General features: G+C 41.0%; 1 protein-coding gene across 5 annotated transcripts in view; it reads right to left on the bottom strand.

Moving 5' to 3' along the window:
* LOC144085571 (receptor-type tyrosine-protein phosphatase mu) overlaps positions 1–18,806 on the bottom strand; it is a 153,233-nt gene that overhangs the window by 86,125 nt on the left and 48,302 nt on the right. For all 5 annotated transcript variants that reach the window (XM_077614969.1, XM_077614970.1, XM_077614971.1 and 2 more), the window contains exons 5-7: positions 18,621–18,736; positions 17,240–17,414; positions 9,635–9,928 (exon numbers count right to left, since the gene is read on the bottom strand). In XM_077614969.1, the coding sequence (XP_077471095.1) occupies positions 9,635–9,928; positions 17,240–17,414; positions 18,621–18,736 (585 nt within the window). The remainder of the gene's footprint in view (positions 1–9,634; positions 9,929–17,239; positions 17,415–18,620; positions 18,737–18,806) is intronic.

The raw sequence follows: 18,806 nt of genomic DNA, 5'->3' as shown, positions 1-18,806 counted from the left end.
CGATTAAGCGCGGAGATGCCGCTGACTCCCAAACAAGGATGAGAACACTTTGCTGGTGATTAGACATCAGCGTGGAATGGAGGCCACTCTTCTGAGGCGACTCCTTTGTTCTCCTTCTGATTACGTATCTGATACCTTGTTACATAGACTGTAAAATGACATACATTGGAATAATATTTGTTCCAGCAACAGAATGTTGGGCTGCTGTCATTAGTGCCAAAGATGGTGAAAATAATCACAGTCTTAACATCTGATATTTTAGTCTCATGCAACTTAAAATGCATCTATGTCAAAACTATATAAACTTTATTAACATAAGCTATTTTAATAACACTATATAAGCATGACATCCTCAGACGTATCCATGTTTTATGTTTGTGCATCAAGCAGGTCTCATGAAAAGATATTTTAGAAGAAAAAAAGAAAAAAACTATATTTTGTAGGACCTTTTTGATGAAGTTGATTGATGCGTTATATCACATGTGTCAAAGTGATGGCCCGGGGGCCAAATCTGGCCCACCGCATCATTGTGTGGCCCGGGAATGTAAATCATGAGTTCCAACTTTCTGTTTTAGGATCAAATTCAAATGAAGAGTATAGATGTATATTAAATTTCTTGATTTTCCCCCTTTTAAATCAATAATTGTAATTTTTTAATCCATTTTTTCTGTGATTTTAGTTCAAAAATCATTTTGTAAAATCTATACATATATTTAAAAAAAGCTAAAATAAACATTGTTTTAGATCTATAAAAAAAACTGAATATTCAGGGCTTTTAATCCAGTTCTTTTAATTCATTTATTTAAAAAAACTAAATATTATATCTAAAATGGTCCGGCCCATGTGAAATCAAGTTGACGTTAACGCGGCCCGCAAACCAACCCGAGTCTGACACCCCTGCTTTATATGAAATCATTAAAAAAAATGTTTTGTCAATAGGTTTCTCCACTCCTACTTGTGTATTGATGATACTGTATCATGCACAAACTTAATCACAATAGAAATATTTTGTTCCCTACCAAATGCAGTACAAGTTCTTTGTCAGTAGTGGAAAAACATGTAAACGGTCGATATTAAGGGTGTTTTCTTTTCTGAAAGAAAACAAAGGGGGCAAAAAGGACTTGCGGATTTGTTTGCTATTAAATTGCGTCAGCGGTGGCGGCAATTGAGGTAATAACACGGCTGGAACACTCAGGAAATGATTTTCATATCCCACAGAAAGCCAGGCGCGATGATAGCTTGCGATAACCAACAATCAGTGCCCATTCTCAAGTGCTAAAGAGATTTTGAAAAAGTGGAAAGAGACGGAAAGACGTTGTAATGCCGAAGCGCAGGCAGACGAGGACAAAATTCAAAACTCCCAATGAATCTTTGGCTTTTCGTTCCATTTTGAAATGACATTGCAATCCTAAAGCCATTCACATGCAAAGTTCCAAATAGTGAAGTCCAACGTAAGGGTGACAACTCATGTGGATTAAAAAAAAACCAAAAACTACCTGCACCTTGACTAATCACAAACTATTCTTGCGATTAGTCGACTAAACCAATTGAATAGAAGAAGCGTTATTGTTCTATCTATCTGCCCATCCATGTGCACACCGTAAAGACAATTCACCAATCGCTGGCATTTGTCTGTCAAATCTATTTCAACCAGGAGGGATGGCAGTGACCCCTCTGCCTATCGCGGCATAGCAAAGGCCATTGTATTCCTTGAAATGCTCTTTGATTATGCCCAAAGGATACGGTTTGTTTCGCCATCAAAGGCAACAAGTGCGAGCCTTCAGTTTGACAGTCTTATAACAGATGGCATTTAGAAAGGCAGCACACGTTGTCCGAGGCTGCTTCTACATCAGGCTCGACATCCATTACCAAGTCAAACACAAATGCTCAGGGGAAGGGGAGGGTAGGGTGTTCTACCCACAGCCCCCCCCTCGCACCTATATACAATATCCATATACACAGGCTGGGCGGTACACCTTGGGGGCGTGGATAATCAGCAGGATTTATTGAATGGTGTTGGCTGCTCCTCACTCCATCAAGTCCTTCTTTATAGGCCTTTTGATAAATGACACTGCCACCCTGACGGAGGTTGTTGGAGTCAGTTGTAGGGGGGCCGGGAGGGTGTCCAATTGACGGTACAAAATGAGGCACCGGACCAACTTGAGCGGTCTGATGAGCCCCAACAAAGCTGTGAAGGTGGGAATGGATGACCCATTGTCTTTCTTAAAACCAATTGAACTGGACCCTCAATACCGTGTGCGGTCGTTTGGTCGCCGGTCTTTTGGTCGCCCGGACCCAAACAACAGGCGACCAAAAGACCGGCCAAAAGACCGGCGAGAAAACAAGGTAAAACAACACGGTCTACGCATCAATAAAAGCCAACAATGGCCCTGAGCAGTTTTACTGAGCGGATGTGTGAGTGTATAAGAGTTTGTATGTACATGCATTGTCCCTTTAAGCAGCTACGTCAGTCAGGGTCTTAACAAGTTCTCCAACAAAAAACAATAAAAGTCCAGGAAATTTGGAGCTTTTCTTTAGCCCAATAATTAATAGGGCATTAAGTGTGACTAAATAATAATTCACAGTTTGTATTTAGGGAATTTGAGCAACGATTTAAATGGTAATTATCAATAACCTTCCGGGCGACCAAAAGACCGGCGACCAAACGACCGAGTACCCTCAATACATGTCTTGATTTGTCACAATGTTAGTGACTTCGCAAAGGCGTGCTATGGAAGTTTGTACTTTTTTTTCAAGACTGAAACAGTATCATTTCCTGCAGCAAACCCGATCCCCACTCGGACACCGCTTGGATGGCATTTTTACAAATTACACGGTCGGCTTTCGGGAAAATGACACGAACCGCCTGGTCATTTTTAAACAGGCCGCAACACTATTTTGGTGTCCGAACAAATGCCGGGCTAAATGAGATTTCGGTGCCTTCTCGCCGGAGCTGAAGGTCACGAGATTATTCATGTTTAGTCGGGACAGATTGGGATGAATGCCCCCAATGTGTAACAATCACCCCCCACCAACCCTGAAGACCTCAGGCCGCCAGTCAAAGTGCGCAAGATGGATGACTTTGGCTGGCGAGGAAGCGGCTCTTGATCTCGTCCGGCTTCTCTCCCTGACAGGCTAGGCTTCAGCCTGGGCTCCTAATTGAGCGGTTAGGACTGGCGGGGCCGGGTGCGATACATCACGGCGGCTCCAGACAGGACGGGACACTTCTTCGCTCTCCCCCATCGTTTGTCTGAGAAGCGCTAATGAAAATCTGTGGGGCCGCTTCTGTTGCTTTGCAAACTGAATAATGTTTTCCACGACTGAAAAAAACCCATAAAAAAAGACGCCGGGACGAGGACATCAAACATTGACTTCAGGAGAAAGGCTGCGGCGGCCTTGAGACGCTTCACATCAAAAGCGGGGGCCCCACGCCATTGTTGTCAGCTCCTATCTGCTTGAAAGCTAAGAAAGAGTTGCCTTTTAAGCGTTTTTGCACAAGCATTTTATTCTTGTTATCGTCCTCCGTGAGTTTCCGGATCTCACAGCTTGCTAACATTTTCTAAATGTCTCCATTTTTCAGAATTTAGCAATGGCACCCTCGCTTTCGTTTCCAAGCCCGGTTTAACAAGCTCTCTTTCTCTCTAAAACGATCAGGCAGTGGCGCCGGCAGAGTAGCACCCGAGGTGGCAACGAACACTCTTCGGCAACACTGTCGAGGGTCGTAGTCACGCCGAGAAAACCACTTCCAGCCCCCAAGCGAAGGGGCGTATAAAACTTTTAACAACTGCAGTGGAGTTGTATTATCCAGTCCCGGCAGTGGAGGGTAAAGCTTCGCAAAGAGCTAGTATATCATTTATAAAGGGTGCCTTGAGATACGAGTGACAAGTCTTTGTAGTTTTTTGGCCCCTGGGCTGCCACTTTGACGCATGTGGCGTAGAAGGTCCTTTTTTGACAAATTCAATCCCCCGCATCAAACAGAGGCGGACATTTTCGGTGTGAAAATCTCACGATTAAAATATGTTCTGTAAAATCTTTTTTTTGTATGTACAAAAATATCTTAATCCGATTTATGAATGTCAATAGGAGGTTCCCTGGTTACTTGTATCAAGTATTATTTAGCTGAAGAGCTTTTTTATTTTGCTGACATTCAGCCGGTATTAAATGATAACATCAGAGTCATTAATTGTAGGAAAAATAAGATATCGTACCAATTAAGTGAAATTTGATCATTTCCGATGGAGCATCTGATGAGCTTATATTTATTCATCCATTTTCCGAACCACTTATAACAGTGGTGTCAGACTCGGCTTGGTTTACGGGCCGTGTTAACGTCAACTCGATTTCATGTGGGCCGGACCATTTTAGATATAATATTTAGATTTTTTTTTTTATAAATGGGTTAAAAGAACTGGATTAAAAGCCCTGAATATTCCGTTTTTTATAGATCTAAAACAATGTTTATTTTAGCTTTTTTTATATTTTTAGATTTTACAAAATGATTCTTGAACTAAAAACCCCCAAAAATGATTTAAAAAATTACAATCATTGATTTAAAAGGGGGAAAAGAGTTACAAGACGTGGTTGGGAGAATTTTTGGCATTTAGTTATTCGGGAAAAAATATGTGATATAAGAAGGAGAACGAGTACAAGTACCTCGAAAAGCACATTCAACAGGCTAACAAACCCTAAGCCAAAACTTGGGAAACATATACACCACGTATCCAAAATACTTTGTAAAAGCATCATAAAAGACAATACGAATCCTGACTTCAGCCACTTCAACCTGCAGATGTGTGTAAATATTCCTCGTGCCTCTGTAACTCTTTAAATCCCAAACGAATGTGTGACATGCTCGAGTGTTTGATTTATTGGCGATCGCGTGTTGTGGATGTGCAATTGGTTTGGATTGGATGCATGTCGGTATTCGATTGTTGATGCCTTGAACCACATAGCAAGTGTGTCATGTTAAAGAGTGTATCGGTACTCGATTATTGATGCCTTGGAGCACATAGCTTGGCAAACACAGGAGATTTCTCTCATAACAGTAAAGTTGGATTGAAGAAACAACAACGGATCACATTTCTGATTATTTCTCCCTGTGTTTCAAGATTAAAATGCAGGGTGCAACAAATGCGACTCAAAGTATATACAAAAGAGGCCTAAAATTTGTCCAAAAAAGCCATTTCAAATCAAAATGTCCTGTCACACTTCTGGCAATGTTTATTGCAGTCTTTTTCCCATCCTGTTTCGAAAGACACCCAAACTGGTGTTAATTTAAAGTTCGAAGATTGGGTGGCAGGACTCCTAAAATAAACCCATTCTCGCCATTATAGTGCCAATTGCAAAATTGCCGAGTAGTCAAACTGAAACTACCTTTCTCTTAGCGAATCCTGACGCGATCCTCTACCCACATTACATCACTTCTTTCCATTCCAAGTCCAATAATTCCACCAAATCCATAACAAGTTGCTTGTGGTACGCAAGCATGCTTATGTGGCTTATTGTAAGACATATTGCAACGCTGCAAAACTCTTTTACCATGCGATATTCGACTGACTTTTTCCAAGTCCACTAATTCCGACTAAAAAAAAAAGCGACAACATGATAACCTTCCCGTGCAACGGTCCATCCATTTCCTTGTTGTTTGCCCAGGGAAACGCGTCTAATTAACGCTCCTGTGAATAAAAAAGCCTCTTCAACGCAAAGCATTGACAGTCGCATACAATGGCGCCCAATCACGTAACAGAGCATGGGGCCGCCAGTGAAAAGACCTTTGTGATTTGTTGGCCCTGGGGGGGAGAAAAAAGAACCTAAAAAGATATGATGTTGAGTACTGTGGGAAGGGAAAACTAAAAAAGTGTATAAAAATGATTATCACAGAAGCAGAAAGGTGTTCTGTTCTGCTTTGATGCCAGTTCAGCAAAAAGGCGATTTGCTCGCCGCTCAAGGACGCGATTGCAAATGAGTACAGCTGAAGACCAGACAGCTTGCGTTGGCTCTTCATTATTTGCTATTTCCTTCATCTTCAGACGCCACGTCATTTCAACCCTTAAAGGCAGATCAACAGGGGCCAGCGTGGATAAAAATGCATAAAAATGTGTTGCGTTTTGCAATTTGGCGCCCACCAACATTTACTAGCAGATTGGAAACTTTTGGTAAATGTTTTGTAGGAGTGAAACGGCATGATACAGTACTTTTAGGAAAGTGTAGCCATTTTTTTCCCAAAAAAGTGCACAACCAAAAGCTTCAAAAGTGCATCATCCATGCAAATTTTGCCCATAAAAATGGACTCTGGTGACGACTGCTTTTCATTTTCACATATACTGCCATGCAATATTACTATGTCAGCAAATACCAAAACACAGGCACACACACACACAGACACGCAATTTGATTCACAATGATTAACGAAAATGTTTGCTCTAGTTTTGTAACAATAGACATTACATAACATATTAGAGTATCTGCACATCCTTTTCAAAACCCCTTATCTGTATATATCCTTACAATATGACCGATTTTCTTAATTTCGGCTCTCCTCATGTGTGATGTAACCACCGATTCCCCAAGATGTTTTTCGGGAGGTAAAAAAATATATTAGGTCATTAAATTACAGTAAACCAAAACAAACAGAGTTTGCTGATCTGAGAAATTCATAATTAACTCGTGTTTATTGAGATTTGAAAAGTAAGACTTGACTTTTTTTCCAACAAACAATACGCATTTGAAAAGTATACTAATAGAACCGATTGCAGTTCTAATAAAAAATCGTGGAATCTTTTCAATCATATTCCTGAGATTATAACATTCCGTGCTTATGTCTCCAACGTCGGCAGACTACTACTATAAACAAATTCCAGATTTCTTTTCCAAATGTGTTGTCAAGCGTGACCGGACGTTTGGTCGACCGGACGTTTGGTCGACCGGACGTTTGGTCGACCGGACGTTTGGTCGACCGGACATTTGGTCGACCGGACATTTGGTCGACCGGACATTTGGTCGACCGGACATTTGGTCGACCGGACATTTGGTCGACCGGACGTTTGGTCGACCGGACGTTTGGTCGACCGGACGTTTGGTCGACCGGACATTTGGTCGACCGGACATTTGGTCGACCGGACGTTTGGTCGACCGGACGTTTGGTCGACCGGACGTTTGGTCGACCGGACGTTTGGTCGACCGGACGTTTGGTCGACCGGACGTTTGGTCGCCGGGTTCGCTCGCAGTCAAATTATGACAGAGTTTACTGTTGATATTTTGATATTAGATATTTAGATATTAAACTCACTCTCTCTCATGATTATAATTTTGAGAGCTGGTTTCAACAGTAACAACCCGGCGACCAAACGTCCGCTCGACCAAACGTCCGCTCGACCAAACGTCCGGTCGACCAAACGTCCGGTCGACCAAACGTCCGCTCGACCAAACGTCCGCTCGACCAAACGTCCGCTCGACCAAACGTCCGCTCGACCAAACGTCCGCTCGACCAAACGTCCGCTCGACCAAACGTCCGCTCGACCAAACGTCCGGTCAACCAAACGTCCGGTCGACCAAACGTCCGAGTACCGTTGTCAAGTAAAAAAAAAAAAATTCTTACCAGCTCACTCACAAAGTCTGGCTGATAGCCGCGTGCTAACAATCATCATGGCGGCTGTTTGTCACCTCCACTTGGGAGCCTTTGGAGAACTCAAGTAGCATTAAATTAGTGGCAATGCTCAGCAATCTCTCTCCTCGTGTTTAGAAATTCAAACAGAAGTGCTTCTCAAGGTCTTTAAATGTTTTCTATTCACCACCATTAATTATTCATGCGCTATCTGCTATAATTTTTCTCACTATATATATATATATATATAGAGAGAGAGAGATGTATATATATATATTTATTATTATTATCATTTTTACCGCTCCGCCCACTCCCTCCATCCTTTTTGCTAAATTATAGATGTCGCGCTCCCCTCACTCGCTCGGAAGCGCTCATTCAGTCGTCTCGCGTCGCTCATAACATCTCCCCAAACACGCCAGCCGAGACGCGATTTATTCACCGTTTTCAGCCCCTCCCGTAAAAGCTTTATCTTGGATTTCACGCGTCTCCTGAGTGGGGCGGCGGTGAGCGTTTTTCGCAAAGTGCTTCACTTTGATTTATGCTCCCTGACAGGCTGGATTCTTTTTGGAAATGACAGTACATGAAGATTTACACTGAGCAGCTTGTTTGTGTCGAAATAAGGACTTTTTGTCACCCGTGCTTTTAGACTGAAAGGTTTAGCATCTTACACTAAACAATAACTAGTTTGGCACTTCAGCATTTAGGCTCATAAAAAAATGTATGAGCTCACATAAAACATCAGAGTGCAAAACCCAGTGAAGAAGTAGACCGCTACATACGTTTGTTGCTGGCTAATTACAAAACCCAATTCCGAGTAAGTTCCTTCAAACCAGAGCTCGATGATTACCCGACAATTGTTACTACTACATTCTAAACTCATGAAGCTGATTTTGTTTTTGTTTTTTTAACCGATCTCGCATTCACGGGACTTTAGAGAGTTTCGGCACTAACTGCCTAAATCCCGAAAATAAATTCCATAAAGTTCCATTCGTATTCCGCCCAAATATGAACTAATTTGGGTACAAAACTGCCCGACGACAATTTTTGGCATCAAAGGAATGACTCTTTCTTGGTCCCAGCTTGGTGACCCCTTTTGTAGCCGTACATCCTGGCTACACTGGCTCCAAACACCTGCTCAGACTCCACATAATACCACGTCAGTGACCTCACTTCCATCTGCGCTCATGTGCTAGCTGGCCTCATCTGCTTGCCTTTTCATTTTGGCATGGAAGACAGTGTGGGAGGGAACCTGCTTTTTAATTGGGGGATCAGTTAGAGTAGGAGTCACTCAACCGATTATCTAGGGCTGCTTTGGGTCCTGGTTTTTGTTCCGAACTGATCCAGCATGGACAGTTTAACCCACATGTGTCAAAGTGGCGGCCCAGGGGCCAAATCTGGCCCACCGCATCATTTTGTGTGGCCCGGGAAAGTAAATCATGAGTGCCAACTTTCTGTTTTAGGATCAAATTAAAATGAAGAGTATAGATGTATATTAAATTTCCTGATTTTCCCCCTTTTAAATCAATAATTGTAATTTTTTAATCCATTTTTTCTGTGTTTTTAGTTCAAAAATCATTTTGTAAAATCTAAAAATATATTTTAAAAAAGCTCAAACAAACATTGTTTTAGATCTATAAAAAATGAATATTCAGGGATTTTAATCCAGTTCTTTTAATCCCTTTATTAAAAAAAATCTAAATATTATATCTAAAATGGTCCGGCCCACGTGAAATCAAGTTGACGTTAAAGCGGCCCGCGAACCAACCCCTGGTTTAACCGATGTGGTTTCTACTAAAACATCTTTTTACATTAGTACAACAATAGATGAGTGAAAAACTGTTGTCTTGTTTAGTAGGGATTAAATCCTGCACCCATTGGTGGCCCTTTTTGAAATAGTTTGAAGACCCTTAACAGAGAGGAATCTTAAGAATGTGATCAAATTGCTCGACAAGTCCGCATCGTTTGTCAAAGTGCTAAACAAAAATGTATCGACATTGCCACAAGGAGACATTAATAAGTGATTGGACTTACCAGCACATCTGGTCCGGGCCCTTAGTGGTGGACCGGGTGCACCAGTGCCCCCTTCCAGAGGCCTGGTGAGCAGCACGCTTATCTCGTACTCCGTGTCGGGGTCCAGGTGTCCAATCTTATGCGTTGTTTTGTCAACCGGTTGCAGGTCGTACATGGTTCCCGACACGGTCCTGTACTCCACCTCTCGGTCCACGATGGGGCCGTCGCCATTGATGGAGTTGGCGTTGAGCTGGATCCAGAGGTAGGTCGCCCCCACGGCCGTCAGTTGGGGTGGCGCGATTGGCACCGGGGGCTCTGCAAGGGTAAGAAAAGGAGGGTCTGCTTAGCACGTTGAAATTGAAAAGAGGGAAGTGCTGTCGTGCTAAGAAAGGGCTATCGAGCTGGATCTCATTTCTTTCGCCCTGTTGTGGGGAAAGCAAGTGTGTGATGTGATTAAATAATTATGAAATAACACGTCGCTGTGTGAAAGCATATTATAATTACGCAACGATCCCACTTTGTTGGCTTTTGCATTCCTTGGTGTTTTCATATTTGAAATAATGCTCAGCGTCCTGGGGAAACAAGAGTTTATTACAAACTATTTTCATATAATGAAAAAAGCCATTAGAATGGTCTGTAGGTTAAGATTTATTCACCGCACAAACCAATTTTCTTAAAATAGGGATATCACAAATGAAATTTAAGATGGAAAGTGTTACTGGGAATTCAGCGCCATTTCAAATCTCAGCTTTGTAAGAACAGATTTTTTTTAAATATCGAAATTTGTCAAATGACGCTTATCTCGTGACCGGATGATTCGCCTAAAGACGTTTCGCCGACGGACGTTTTGACAGACGGACAGGTCGCCGAATGGACGTTCCGCCGAAAGTTCATTCGGCCGTTCGAACGGCCGAATGAACGTTCGGCGGAACGTCCATTTGGCGACCTGTCCGTCTGTCAAACGTCCGTCGGCGAAACGTCTTTAGGCGAATCATCCGAGTACCCGCTTATTTACATATCTCTATCTATCATTAGCAAACTCAAAATTTAAGCCTTTAAGACTGTAAAACTTTTAAAAATATATATTAGTATGTTTTGTATCCCAACTTGACATTATTTTTAAAGTTAAATCCCTAACTATTGTGCATTCCTGGATTGTTGCCTATTCTAGCATGTATACACTGGTTTCAAATACACAATTAAGGTATTATTTTGTTCCTGTTTTCATGCTGTTTAACGGACGGTGGTTATCCCTTGTACGAAGCAGATGGTTGGAGCAAAGTGACCTCAAGACATGGGTCCCTGAACTGTGTCTAATCCAAGCCGCTAAAAATCACCTGAAGCGAACCAGCTAATCCATCCGCTTCGGATTGCCCAAGGTGTCCGAATCTGGTTTTGTTTTGATGGGTTTTCAGGTCAAAAGTCTTGAAACGTCTGAGCCCTTTTAAGCCACACTACCCCTTTGGACAAGGCAGACGAAAGAGGACAAAGCGCCTCTCTTCCACATCAGACCTTAATTATTAGCTGTCTTCTAGGTCGGGTGCAAATGCTTTCTTGGACAGCATTTGTCTAAAGCTTTTAAGCCATGCACTGGCTTCAACATCCAAACAGAGATGCCTCACCTACATTCTGCACAGACCTGCTAAACGGTTCAAACTCGGATTACTAGTTGCTATGGCTTTATATCATACTTGCCAACCTCGCCAAATTGCTCCCCTTATGAATTATTGCAATACTCCTTATTAAGCGATAAATGCAAACCGTACAAATGCAATGTGGCACATATTTACTCACATAGGGCGCACCAGAAAATCTAAAATTGTCACCAAAATGGGGTGCTCAATCAGTATGCACTAAATGAAAGCTTCTGTAGATGTCGCTGTATGAGTCTGACAACTTGACTTTCTAGGTCTCATGTGTCAAAGTGGCGGCCCGGGGGGCAAATCTGGCCCGCCGCTTCATTTTGTGTGGCCCGGGAAAGTAAATTATGAGTGCTGACTTTCTGTTTTAGGATCAAATTAAAATAAAGAGTATAGATGTATATTAAATTTCCTGATTTTCCCTCTTTTAAATCAATCATTGTAATTTTTAACCAATTTTTTCTGTGTTTTTAGTTCAAAAATCATTTTGTAAAATCTAAAAATATATTTTAAAAAAAGCAAAAATAAACATTGTTTTAGATCTATAAAAAACTGAATATTCAGGGATTTTAATCCAGTTCTTTTAATCCATTTATTTAAAAAATCTAATTATATCTAAAATGGTCCGCCCCGCATGAAATCAAGTTGACGTTAATGTGGCCCGCGAACCAACCCGAGTTTGACAACCTTGGTCTAGATACACTGCTTGCTGACGCGCTATATTTATATAGTGAAAAGGCGGACGTGTGAAAGGGGAATACCTGTGCGCATATCATGGTCAAACATGACAATATTAGCAGTCGACGATGTCGTTTTCATCTGCTAAAAGTGACCGAGACGATCTGGATTAGAGCCAAAATGGGTAAAACGAGATTGGTTTTACAAAAAAACATACTTAAAAATATTTCTAACGGCGTACACAATTTGAAATGATAATAAAACATGAAATACAAGAAAAACGTATATGTTGACAGATATGTTATATAAATTTCATGTATGATGCCATCTCAGAATGTATGTTACGGTATTCGAGCTCCATTTTAAGAAAGTTTTCGGGCCAAAAATAAACTGGTCCGGCCCATGAGAGATCTAATTGGCATTAATGTGGTCTGCGAACCAAACTGACAGTTTTAGAGAGCAGCTATTCCTAAACTTTTGACGCCACGTACCATCCCGACAGAGATAGCACACTCGCTGTCTGTCCACTGTTCCAAAAACAAACAAAAAAAGCAGCTTAGTGATGAAAGCGTGTAGGTCCACTAAGCCAGGCGTGTTGAATATTATGGATTAGCAGGGTGAACTACACTCAAGTGCTGGCGCACGTCGGGGTCTCCACGACATGTTTTTTTTTTTCCAGCATAGCACTGCTAAGCTCGAACGCACGTTGATTTTGGACACGGGCATCAGTAGGCGTGCGACATCTAGACGGCCAAAAAAGTGAGCAGCTGCCGTTGCGATGTTTGACCACACGGCCAAGCGGAATGGCGACAGCTGCATCCTCCTCGACTGCGACATCTGCGGACTAACGGCGGCTTAGTCTACTATATGCTCTATGTGCTAATCATGTGAAAATGAATCATATGTTCCAACTGCAACATATTCATTAAATGGTGGAGATATTCATTTTATAGCTAGATTGGACGATATCAATCATATTCAAGATCTCCAATTTCCACATTTGGAAAGTCATATACTGTAATCTTGTAAAATTTCTTTTCTGTGCTTTCTTCAGAGCAGAGTGACAAAAATGTTACTATTAACGACATGAGATAGCCGACTTGTTAGAAATAATAGACACAGTTTTCATGAAAAATCAACGACAGACGACATGAAAAAGGGAAAGAAAAATTTGAAAACTGTCCGTCTGCATTTTTGTAAATCTATGAAGTCACATAACTTTGTTAGAATAGTCCAAGTCATCAAAACACAGACAAATTTAACTAAATTCAACTAAAATCTAATGATGACAAATCAACACGGGACATTTTTCTAAAAAAAAAAAAACGGACAAAAAGAAATTATAGGTAGCCATATCAAAGTAGCTAGTTTAATTTTGAAAACTCATCAATTTTCGGACCAAATTTAAATAAATTCAACTAAAATCTCATGATGACAAATCAACACGGGCCATTTTTCTATTAAAAAAAAAAAAACGGACAGAAAGAAATTATGGGCAGCCATAGCAAAAGTAGCTAGTTTAATTTTAAAAAATCATCAATTTTAGGACCAAATTTAACTAAATTCAACTAAAATCTCATGATGACAAATCAACACATGGGGCATTTTTTTTTTTTTTTAAACGGACAAAAAGAAATTATGGTTAACCATAGCAAAAGTAGCTACTTTAATAATTAAAAAAATCAATTTTAGGACCAAATTTTAGGACCGAATTTTAGGACCAAAATTGACTAAATTCAACTAAAATCTCATGATGACAAATCAACACAAGGGCCATTTTTCCCCAAAATAAAAAAACTGACAAAAAGAAATTAGGGGTAGACGACTACTGAATTAGATGGAAGACACGAGTTAATCAACTGTTGACATTGAAGTACACGCAACGCTTGTCCAAGTATCGTCACTGTCCTTTTGATTCGCACTAATAACAATAAATCCCGTTTTCACTTGCCGCTAGCCTCATTCTCCCTCATCAAAATGGCGGAGGTCTTCGTTACTCCCCTAACCAGGTGGAAAAGACAATCGATCGCCTCCAGGAAGATGACTGGCGAGCCTGACTTCGATTTATTTTCCTACCTCTTCTCAGTGGCTATTGTCATTAGCGCCGACACGGGGCAAAATGCTCATCTTGAACTCAGAGAAGTAGCGGGGAAAAGAGCCGGGGGTCAAGACGGCGGCAAATTATGGGCCCTTTCACGACCGCCACGGGAGAGCTGGTGGCGAGCACGCCAAAGGGAGGGAGGGTTTTTTTTTTCGACTGGACCGATCCATATGGCGTGGCGTACTTCCACATAAATCTGGCATGAAAATCAGCAGTGATTAACAGGGATAATCAAGCATGCATTCTCCTCCTGTTGACCAAAGTGGCGGCGTATTGTGATGAGGCGGGATGAAAAATTCACACTCCGCGGTCACTCCCTTACACATTTAAGGGAGGATTTATGAGCCATTGCTCCAAGGAGTAAGAGAGGAGGAGGACTAGTTTTACGGTGGAGGATGCGGAGAAAAGCCTTGATGACACTTGGAAACGTTAAAAGTACACTTTTTTTTTCGCCCTCGCAAATATTTTAAAAGGAGAAAGGGGTATTATAGCAAGATAAGGCTAAAGACACGGTAAATATAAATGTAAATAAAGCGTCGATGACACTTGGTAACGTTAAAAGTACACTTTTTTTCGCCCTCGCAAATATTTTAAAAGGAGAAAGGGGTATTATAGCAAGATAAGGCTAAAGACACGGTAAATATAAATAAAGCGTTGATGACAGTTAGAAACGTTAAAAGTACACTTTTTTTCGCCCTCGCAAATATTTTAAAAGGAGAAAATGGGTGTTATAGCAAGATAAGACTAAAGACACGGTAAATATTTATGATTAAGCCATCTCATCCTTGGTTTTTTTTATGTGTTATCATTTTTTTGGCTTTTACTGAACTGATGATTACGGAATTCTCCAAAAGAGAGATCATTTTTATGAAATTCTACTTATGATGTTAAGGAATACGAATTTAATTTGTTTAGATGCCACGTGTATAACACATGTATCGTCTTTTGTCATTAAAATGAGGGATAAAGCAATTTATCTGTTAATGGAAAAATCCACTCAATTATAAAAAGGAGCTCTGACAATAAAATTCCCACTGATACATGTTTTATAACCCCCACCAAATTCTTATTTTCTCATGAATTATACTATTTTGTAAGAAATAACCAAAAAATTTGATTAATTAATTTGTGTGAAATAACCAAAAAAAATCTGAATAATTAATTTGTGTGAAATAACAAAAAATAAAAATTCTGAATAATTAATTTGTGTGAAATAACAAAAAAAACAGAATAATTAATTTGTGTGAAATAACAAACCAAAAAAATCTGAATAATTAATTTGTGTGAAATAAAATAAAAATTCCGAATAATTAATTCTTGTGGGAAAATCACATGATCAACATTACTGTAAAAATGTAATAAAGCATGAGTTGTGAAAAAAATATTGGAATGATCAGGGGAGTCAACATCACAGAATATATTGAATTCTGCCAAAATACTGATGGTCGATTTTGGCCCAAAATCCTTTAAATTCTAAAAATCTTCGAAAGTCTGTGCTTTGTATTATGCAAATCCTCCCAGTGGATAAGAGTTTTGTACCATATTCTACTCCAATCTTACGGAAGGTTAACATCTTTGAACTAAATTCTAAACGGGGAAGGCTTATGTGGGTTATTAGACCTTATCTCCCTCGCCCCCTCTGTTGTGTCCGTTCTAGCGTGATTGACAGAGCTCGATCTGCAGCAGCAGGATTAAACCTATCAATCACATAAGGCTTGGAGACAAAAAAGAAAGAAAGAAGGGGAGGGGAAAAAAGAAAAAAGAAAAAAATCAAGGCAGTAAATTCAATTGAGAGCACACGGAGAAGATTGAGGTGAAGAAATATAGGAGGCCATTACTAGACAACTATAGGGGCTGTAAGGAAAGTGAGGCCTTGCAGCCAGAGACGACTCCATAAATTCATATCAAATGACTGCAGGAGTCAAACATGAGTGAGGCTACTGTAAACCCGCCCGCCGCTTGCCTTTGTGATCCTTTAAAGGGCCATTATGCTCAGTCAAGGACGGCCCTCATTTTACAGAAAAGTGCTCCAGATAACGAATCACCATTAAAAAGAAAAAAAAGTTAAATCCGGGTGAAGGGCTGTTTTAAAGCGCCCAAGTGTGTGTTTACGCACATTTTGCTTCCTGTTTATCTCCGGTTGACTTTGTATGAAGGTCGGATCTGCTTAGCTCGGCTCGATTTAAAGAGCATCCAAGTTACGTAAAATAAGCCCATAGATAATCAGGTTACAGGTACATTTGTTAAATATTGGGATGGTTGCAGGGGATTGTTGGATGAATGTAAGGAGAGGTCGGTTCTGTTGTTTGAACCCTCGCGGGCCTTTTAAATTAAACAGAACAACGGCCAACAACAATCAATAGGAAACTATGCCTTCATTCATATGCTTGTCGCTGATAGGTTGGTGATTGTGATATTTTTCTGTCCATAGAAGCACACATTAGCTTTAACATTACATTGTCAACTTGCTCTTGCCTGTAAATGCTCGTCAACTGTCAGTGTGGCCAGGTGTGATGTTAGGTGTGAAATTCCCTGTATAAAATGATTGGTCTTAGTGTAGACTACATGTGTCAAAGTGGCGGCCCGAGGGCCAAATCTGGCCCGGCGCATCATTTTGTGTGGTCCGGGAAAGTAAATCATGAGTGCCGACTTTCTGTTTTAGGATCAAATTAAAATGAAGAGTATAGATGTATATTAAATTTCCTGATTTTCCCCCTTTTAAATCAATAATTGTAATTTTAATCATTTTTTCTGTGTTTTTAGTTCAAAAATCATTTTGTATAATCTAAAAAAATTTTTTTTTAAAAGCTCAAATAAACATTGTTTTAGATCTATAAAAAAACTGAATATTCAGGGATTTTAATCCAGTTCTTTTAATCCATTTATAAAAAAAATTCTAAATATTATATCTAAAATGGTCCGGCCCACGTGAAATCGAGGTGACATTAACGCGGCCCGCGAACCAACCCGAGTCTGAAACCCTTGGTTAAGCGGAGTCACCCCATTGTCCCAAAGATGGCTACTGCATAACCAAAAATGTGGCCTTCCTGTGTATTTCGACTATGCCTTCTAAGGATATTCATCTGGGTCTCTTCATGACAAACTTGTATACCAAATGCCAGGGTCCCAAACGCGTTATTTAACGGGCAGGTAGAATAAGAACAATTTCCATGTGGTTTTCACTTTGATTATATTGACTGCACTCACGCTTTATGGTCAGCTCCCCGTAGTTAGACACGCCGACCCCTTTGTCCGAGTGGACGATGCAGCGGTACCGGCCCGAGTCGCCTTTGGTAGTATTTTCCACGTCAAAGGTGCCAATGAAGCGGCGGTTGTTCCAGGGTTTAGTGGCCTTCATCGGGGCCTCGCGTCCCCCCATTCCCTGTGGAACACACAAACAAATGCTTTTACCTAGTGGGCTATGGAATCTCTACTTTTGTTTGTTTTCCTCAGTCCCCATTGCGAGCGATACATTAATCACAGCGCAACGCACTGAGAGGCAGCAGCTTCTCCCCAGCTGTCAACCCGCATAGCCGGCAGATGGGTGGGGGCATTTGTTCATTAGAAACATTTCTTCACCACTCTCATCGGGCGGGGAATTGGCCTAATGTTTGTTTTGCCGCTCGGGCCCTAATGAGCACACATTTGTGAAAATGATGAAGTACCGGGCAGGGGAACTCTACACCCGCCGATCACGCGAGCGACGGCCGATGTTAGCATCGTTGGCCGATAAGTCTCTGGCTGCCAGATGCACTACCTTTGTCGCTTGGATCAAGGTCGCGTACAGGCTGCTGTGTGACGGATATAGAAGGCACTCTCCGTAGAGCTGACGTCTATGTGGGTTAAGAGCATATGCCGCTGAGCTGACACCTGTAATCCCCTTCCTGCCAGCCAACAGGTTACACCTAGGACGCACTGAAGCTGTGTGTGAATGTCACAGCTTGAAAATTGGACCATTGCAAGATGGAAGAAAAAAAGGGATCTTTGGGGCTTTGTTGCAATTCAGATCATAGGAACAAAAGACCAAGTCATAGGTCAAATGTGACTAAATTAAGACCAGGGCAATGTGAGACTTAAGCAAGTTCAGGTAAAGTACCTTGCCAATGTGAGACCCGGTAAAGACTAAGATGAATGCAATGTGAAAACCGCTTAAGACCAAAACATTGCCAGATTGAATAAAGACAAAGAACAGATCCTGAATGAGGACATCGTAACATACGACAAAGGAAATAAAAGATAATGCGAAACAATGTAAGAAAAAAATGTGGAACAAATTTACGAGCAGGTCAATGGAAAACCAAGTGAAACTAAAGGCTCAGTAAGAAATAAGAACGGAGGAAAGACCAACTATGATACAAAAGGGCAAAAGGGAAAACTAAGGTAGAGGCAATGTGACAGAGTAAAGAGAAACATAAGTGAGACTGAACAATTTGAGACAGCTAGAAGACCAAGACAAGGACAGTTCGAATAAAGACCAAGACAAGGACAGTTCGAATAAAGACCAAAACAAAGGCCAGGAAAAATGTGAGACCACCTCGAGAGCAGGTAACACAAGGCTGACAAGCAGGAACATTAGGAAAAGGCTCACCTGAAGCCAGAGGTGGAAATTATCCCGCTTGCGCCCATTGACAGTGCAGTGAAATGACGCGGTCTGTCCAGCGTTGACCTCAACTCCCTTTATTGTCAGAAAGTGTGGCGTGTTCACTGTGGAGAAACAAAAAAACAAAATGAAATGGGATCAAAACTGCCCCTGGATAGGAGCATTTGGACCAAA

This window comes from Stigmatopora argus, chromosome 12 (assembly GCF_051989625.1).
Source record: "Stigmatopora argus isolate UIUO_Sarg chromosome 12, RoL_Sarg_1.0, whole genome shotgun sequence".
Taxonomy (NCBI): Eukaryota; Metazoa; Chordata; class Actinopteri; order Syngnathiformes; family Syngnathidae; genus Stigmatopora; species Stigmatopora argus.
This window is presented reverse-complemented; position numbering and strand designations above follow the sequence as displayed.